Source organism: Amphimedon queenslandica, unplaced genomic scaffold (assembly GCF_000090795.2).
Source record: "Amphimedon queenslandica unplaced genomic scaffold, v1.1 AMPQUscaffold_13447, whole genome shotgun sequence".
Taxonomy (NCBI): Eukaryota; Metazoa; Porifera; class Demospongiae; order Haplosclerida; family Niphatidae; genus Amphimedon; species Amphimedon queenslandica.
This window is the reverse complement of record NW_003546317.1, coordinates 172,766-179,300: the sequence shown is the minus strand read 5'-3', so window position 1 is coordinate 179,300 and position 6,535 is coordinate 172,766. Positions and strand designations below refer to the sequence as shown.

General features: G+C 38.8%; 3 protein-coding genes and 1 long non-coding RNA gene across 4 annotated transcripts in view; 3 read left to right on the top strand and 1 right to left on the bottom strand.

Moving 5' to 3' along the window:
• The window catches only part of LOC100637707 (uncharacterized), a 3,091-nt gene extending 2,991 nt beyond the window's left edge, over positions 1–100 (top strand). Inside the window, exon 11 of the mRNA XM_019995364.1 lies at positions 71–100. Within this exon, the coding sequence (XP_019850923.1) occupies positions 71–100 (30 nt within the window). The remainder of the gene's footprint in view (positions 1–70) is intronic.
• A 4,190-nt stretch (positions 101–4,290) lies between these two features.
• Positions 4,291–5,057, bottom strand: LOC105312410 (uncharacterized). Its single transcript, XM_011405036.2, has one exon. The coding sequence runs from the start codon at positions 5,053–5,055 to the stop codon at positions 4,435–4,437; it is 621 nt and encodes a 206-aa protein (XP_011403338.1). The 5' UTR covers positions 5,056–5,057; the 3' UTR covers positions 4,291–4,434.
• Positions 5,058–5,143: 86 nt separating this feature from the next.
• LOC109581317 (uncharacterized) lies at positions 5,144–6,164 on the top strand. Its single transcript, XR_002184586.1, has 2 exons — positions 5,144–5,461; positions 5,833–6,164. It is a non-coding gene; the product is annotated as an uncharacterized LOC109581317 (long non-coding RNA).
• Positions 6,165–6,338: 174 nt separating this feature from the next.
• The window catches only part of LOC105312427 (degenerin del-1-like), a 9,632-nt gene continuing 9,435 nt past the window's right edge, over positions 6,339–6,535 (top strand). Inside the window, exon 1 of the mRNA XM_019995363.1 lies at positions 6,339–6,397. Within this exon, the coding sequence (XP_019850922.1) occupies positions 6,339–6,397 (59 nt within the window). The remainder of the gene's footprint in view (positions 6,398–6,535) is intronic.

The window sequence follows — 6,535 nt, the reverse complement described above, 5'->3', positions numbered from 1 at the left end:
TGGATAAGGAGGAGGGGAGAGTGTCTAACTGCCCTCATAGATACTACATACACACATGGATATGAAACAGGATGCGCTTGATCCTTGGCACCGGAAGTGATGTATTGTGACGTTTACACTACACGTGTATAAGCATGGCACAAGCAAAATAGTGAAGAAATCCAGTTGAATTACTTACTAAAGCTCAGGTCTACGACTATATAAGAGTTGCAATCGATATTCTAGTTCTAAAAAGTGAAGATCTACTATTACAAGAAAGAATGCACTGTGCTAAGTACTAAAAAAATTATTATTTAAATTATTATCATTATAATGATTATTCTATTCTTCAGTGACCCAATAGATTGATTATTATTATGAGTCCTTCAACAAATTTTAACTATAAAAATAGCAATAAAAACATTGACAACAATTATTATAAACCGTACTTACTGTATCACCATACAGTACATACTGTAATGTACATCATCTCTATCTTGATAGTTCTCTGTGGTAGCATAAATATAAAGCTTTACAATCATGTAACAATGTCTCATCAATGCCACTGAAATCCTGCTTGTGTTTCTTGGTAAATAACCTATTCTTTCACTACTCAGTTCTCACTAAAAATTAAACCACACCCTTTGAAACACTTGCAAAAAATATATTATTACTTTTGAAACATAGCATCTAGAAAAATGAAACCATAAACAGTCTATATAAGAGGCCTTAATGAATACACTCAAAGTAGTAACTTGTTCATACCTGGTGCAGAAGTCTCAAAAAGGTGGTTACAAAATTAATATTAAAAAAACTAGTTTTTGGCTATTATCTCAGTCATTTCTCATTACATTGAGACGAGAATAGTTTCAGTCCATGTAACAAACAATACACTATTATGATTCCAATGACTTACTAGCTAACTCCATTCGAGAGTCTAGAAAAGGTGGTTACAAATAAAAATGGAGGTCTTCTAATTTTGAAGTGCCGTTAGGGAGAGATTGTTACCATCCCGTAAATGTCCGTAAAACAAGTTTGTGCGCATGCGCATCGGTGCAAAATGGAACTTTGTTTTTGTCAGGACTGCTCTAGGGACTTTTAAAGCCTTGGGACTCTCTGAAATAAAAAAAAACTAAACCCTAAACCAGCTAAGGGGCTCCTAAATTGAGTAGGGACGCTCTAAAAAAAAAACCGCCACCCTAACCCCTAAACCCTAAAAACAATAGCTAAGTCCTAAAAAAACAATAGCTAACTAGGGGACTAACATAACTAGGGGAGAAGGCTAAGTAGAAAAGGTAAAAGGTTAAATTTTTGAAAGTAAAAAAAAAGAAAAGCAAATTTGCCCTGCCCTGAGCTGGATTCGAACCAGTACCACGTCCACATTCTGCCCCATGCCTTCCCCACTGAGCCACCACGATCCTACTGCCTCAACCCCACTGATTGTCGTATCTATACTTAATTTCTATATTGCTATAAGATAGTATACTGGGGCGAAGCCCCAGTATAGTATACAGGCGAGGCCTGTAAAAGTCCTTTGACGGATAGTTTACGGGATGGTAACAATCTCTCCCTAATGGCTAGTTAATTTTGTCATGTAAACATGAAGCCTGTTGACAAAATGAAATGAGAATATATCTATTAGGTCTACTGAACAAAAAAAAGACCTATATACCTTCTTTCACAAAAATAAGTGAGTCAAGAAAATTCTTGAAAACATAGACAGAGAGAAAAGCGCCAAGGATAGAGCTATGCTGGTTATGACGTTTACAGGTGAACTTCAAAGAGTTAATTAGATACCGACTTCCTGTTTCATATCCATGTGTGTATGTAGTATCTATGCTGCCCTATGCTGCTAGTGATATGTGCGCGTAGAAGTTTCATGGTTATTATTTGTACATTCCCGCATACCTTATTTAGCACAATAAGTGATAACTGCACTAGCACTGAAGCCATAGTTGGGCGTGTACTTAAGTTAACTGTAATATAAAAATGGCTGCTGAACTGAGCAGCAAGAGCCAAGCAGAATTTGACCTCACCTTGTTGTACCAGTCACTTTGTACCACTCTGAAGAGATTTGTAGTTTCCAAGCACACAAACCATGTTTGTTATTGACACATGAAAAGCTCTTGAGACTTGATCAATGATCATCCTCCTTTAGTCTGGTCCCTTGGGACCCACATCAAGAGTAAGGATAATAATAGAAGTGAAAGAATATGTGGTACATGTACTTTTGAGACGGGCTGTTAACTGCTGTTGATCTTAAAAACGAAGTATTACAGATCTGAGTTCACTGGAGCAGAGGCTTCTGACTCTTGACTCCATGTCCTCTTTCTTGATGCTTTAGGGCGCTTAGGTGTAGTGGCATGGCGCTCATCAAGATTAGATGCTCTCAATCTGTTGTAACAGTCATGATCATCTGGATTGTGCTGTAGTTCTGACTCTTCCTCTTGAAACATCGTGACTACACGTGTGGGTGGGTGCACCATATAGGTTATTAAAAAGCACACCCATTTACTATCATGGCTGTTGATGTTTAAACAGGTCAAAGAAGGTGCTCATAGGCGTAGGCAGGGTCGGGCATATAGGGGCAATGCCCGACCTGACTCTGTGAGCTGACCTGTGGGCAAGGGCAGTGAGGGCAGAAGCTTGGGCAAGGTGGTTGGGCAAGACTGAGTGTGCCACTGTATGTGAGACTGTCAGACTATCATTACCACAGGTTTAATTGGACACTGGAACTATACTGTCAGTCTGTGACTGTCACTTAGCCTGAGGAGTGAGGAAGAAGCCGGAGAGCCAGAGCTCTAGCAGCAGCCATTTTATTCAAGTTATGAATTATGATATCAAGTTAATTATTAGTGACGCCCAAGTTAATTATTGAAATGGCGAGCAAACGTCAATCTTCCATGCTGTTTGCACCTATATCTTTTATATATAGAAAGAGATTTGTCTTCTAAGCTCTGGGACTGCTTAAACGAGGTAGTTATCAAGTTTGCTGTCTCTCACAAAAACTCCAGTGATCATCATCAGGGTCGAGTTTCCGCCTCATTTTTTGTTAACTGGCTTTTTCAAAGCCACCATATCACGAAAAATTTCTTCTGCCTGATTACGATAAAACAATAATAATTGTGTATGCATGCATGATAGATAGTGCGAAATCGCCATATTTCGGGCGGCAAAAAAGAGGGTGTGGCCAAAATTTCGGCGCGCTTCGCGCGCCTACCATTTTTTTCTTGCCCGACCTTCTTTCCTATTCTGCCTACGCCCATGAAGGTGCTAAACAAACTCTGAAAGACTTCTACGCGCACATATCACTAGCAGCATAGGGCAGTTAGACACTCTCCCCTCCTCCTTATCCACTCTTGGTAGTATCTATGCTCTAATCTGTCTAGGTCTATTTGCGTTACGTCTTGTTTATGAACGGAAGAATACGATAATTACATTAGTATACTATTATTGATAAATTTGGACCACGTGGGCAAAATTAATCTAGAGGGTGTGGTCAAAAGAACAAGATGGCGGAAATTTTAACGTGACAAACTCAGATTGAGTTTCTAACAGTTAGATAAAAGAGAGGGGCTGTCTAAAGCATCTCTAAAGGCTGAAGAACTTAAAAGCAGTTTGATCTAAGACTCCTCTAGATTAGTCCTTTCATTGACAGAATTAAAATTGTGAGAGAAGCTTGATTAGAAGTTTAGCTTGTCACTTTTTCTCAAAGTATTAGGACAGTTCATTCTTATCACTTTTACTAGGTCATTTTGGTCAGTAGTGTTAAATATTGGGTTTGCTCTGTTCAGACCACACTGGACTATGAGAATGGGGTCTGAAATATGCATGCACGTTAAGAGCTGGATTGATTTTATTTCAGTAGTTTTATTTCAAAAAGATGTTAATTGATGGAAACTTGATTAAAAGTTTAGCTTGGCACATTTTTTCAAAGTGACAGGATAGTTCATCCTTGTCTCTTTTACTGGGTTATTTTGGTTTTGTTAACTGGTGTGTTTGCTCTGTTCAGACCCCAGCCATGAGGCTGGGGTCTGAATATGCATGCAGGCTAAGAGCTGGATTTCAGTATTATAATTTTAATCTTCTTATCAAACAATGTGAATTGATGGCTCGCCCCCTCAATGTTTACATTCACCTAGTTTAAATTCATACTCTCCTTGACCTTGGGAGACTCAGGCTCCCAAAAGTGAATTATTTCTCCAGCATTAGCCAATCAGCTGTGATTAAATATACTATGTGTGCATTGCTTTATAAAAGGCAATAATCTTTACATGTTTGCACCGTCGCTACAATAAATAATTAACACTCTTTTCACTTTACTCTTTTATTTTTAATAAAAGAAATTGGCTAATGTGTGTACAAGTAACAAAAATTAATGAAACTCTGACATGTACAATCTCTGACATGTACATTATCAAGAAAGTTTAGTCTGTCAGGCAAACCTGTCAATTTTCAGACCCAAAACTTTGTAGCCGTAGCAAGATACTCGTGTTTGTTGAGTCTTCCTGTTTTGTTCTTATCGACTGCATCAAAATGAGTACGAGCAACATCTTCATCAATGTTGTGGCCTTTCTTCAACAAGACCTTATACTCCTCAAAGGACAAGTATCCATTACGATTGACATCCAGAACATCAAAGCAAGCACTGGTAGACTTCTCTGTGTAAGTCAATTCACCTTTGGCGTGTTTTGCTCCCTCAATCACAGCAAATGCTGCCGACATCTCTCTGTGCTTGTCTTTACCAACTTTGAGGCCCTTAGCCATTCCCAACGCGTCCATCCATTCTTCTGTACGTTTGCGTGCTTCTGCCAGGGCTGGGGCAGCGTCAGGGTGATCAGATGCGGCTCTTTCAACCGCCCCCATCAAGGTTTCGACAACCTCTTCTCTGGTAACAAATCCATTCTTGTTACGATCCCAACGATCAAAGTTACCATCAATTCGTTCGACCCATTCCTTATCCTTTAGATAGTCTTCAGCAGTTCTGGCCATGATTATGTATTCCTTGAATCCTTTCCTCTCTTTCTCTTTCCTCCTTGTGATAAATGTGGTGAGTCTGGTGACTTTGGTATGCATCTACTGCGCACGCGCAGGTGCAAATGCAAGCATAATTGGCAAATATCCGGCATCAAGGCCACTCCAATTATAATGACATTCTTTCACGGGCAGGGCTGATGCCGGTGTTGGAGGGTAGTTGGACCCCCCTTCTTTTTGGACCGGGGGTCCAAGCGCTCGCGAGTAGTTGGACCCCCGGTCCGTATACTCCCTGAGCGCTTGGACACCGTGTTTGGACTCCCTTGGACCCCTCGCCCTCAATCTTTGGACCCCCTTTCTGCCGTTGGACGATCGCAAAACAAGATACCACACTGCTGTTACTTAGTGATGTATGAGCATGGTGCTTTGAATTGTAACCATAGATACTTCTTAAAAGGGCAAGACCAAATTGCTGTAACTAAACACACTTTTCATGCTGTTTCTAATAGTATGTTGTTGTCCTCTACGGTCTACCCAATTCTTTTACCCCTCCCTCTTAATTAATACTTTTGAGTCTGATATAATTTTTTTCCTGGGAATGGGTGTCAGAACAATGGGCTATCATGACATCCCTTCAGGCCTTTATTCTTCCCTCCGTTGACATTTCTGCTGTCTGTTTCTCTAATTCTCTTTATTCTGTCTAAGTCCTGTAGATTCTAATAATAATAATAATAATAATAATAATAATAAGGCTTGCTGTGCAGTATTAGTTGTTGCTGTCCTTTTTCTCTCGTCTCTGCCTATATTTGTCTTATACTGTTAAGTTCATAATAATAATAGTATTATTATTTTGTTAATATTAAATTTTATTTATTATAGGTAATTCAGTGTAGTTGAACAGTAGATTTTACATCCTCCAGGTTATCAAAATCTTCATCAACAACGGCTGAAAGCAGCTGGAATCTATAATAAAAACTAACTTTGGCCAAATAATGAGTTTAAGAAAAAAAGACTAATTATTGTAACAGGTCAAAAATTGACTATTTGTTATAACAGGTTTACATAGTGTACTGCTTTCAATGCCATTGATGTAGGTCAACAGTTCATCTGGCTATCTAGAAACAATAACTATAATAGTATAAACTGAGTGTTGGTAATTTATGATTATATTAAAGCCATTATACCATGTCATATTCAATCCATCAACAAATGTTTGAGGTAAAATAAGTGATATTTCCTAATATTTAGAAAATTCACTGAATCTCTTGAGCATAAAGCTCTCAGTCTTAACTTCAGCCATAGATACTTTAATTAAAGTATGTATGCTTCAGCTATACCTGAAAATTGTGTAAAAGTAGTCATGCATGCATTGATAAATCGGCCACATGGACTACAATCAGTTGTATCTACTTGCAATTTCTCTTACTGTCTTTAGTATCTATTTGTGAGGGATATTCTCCATGCTCCAATTATTTACATAATCAAATCAAAGCCTTTTCATAGCAGTACAGCTGCATTTTAGATACTACATGTGCGGCCTATGCGTATTAGCGTTGGGCAGGCAGGGGGTCCAACCGCACTG

Bases quoted from the DNA above. Each gene is read 5' to 3' on its own strand.
- LOC105312410 (XM_011405036.2), bottom strand. From the start codon at position 5,055: ATGCATACCAAAGTCACCAGACTCACCACATTTATCACAAGGAGGAAA.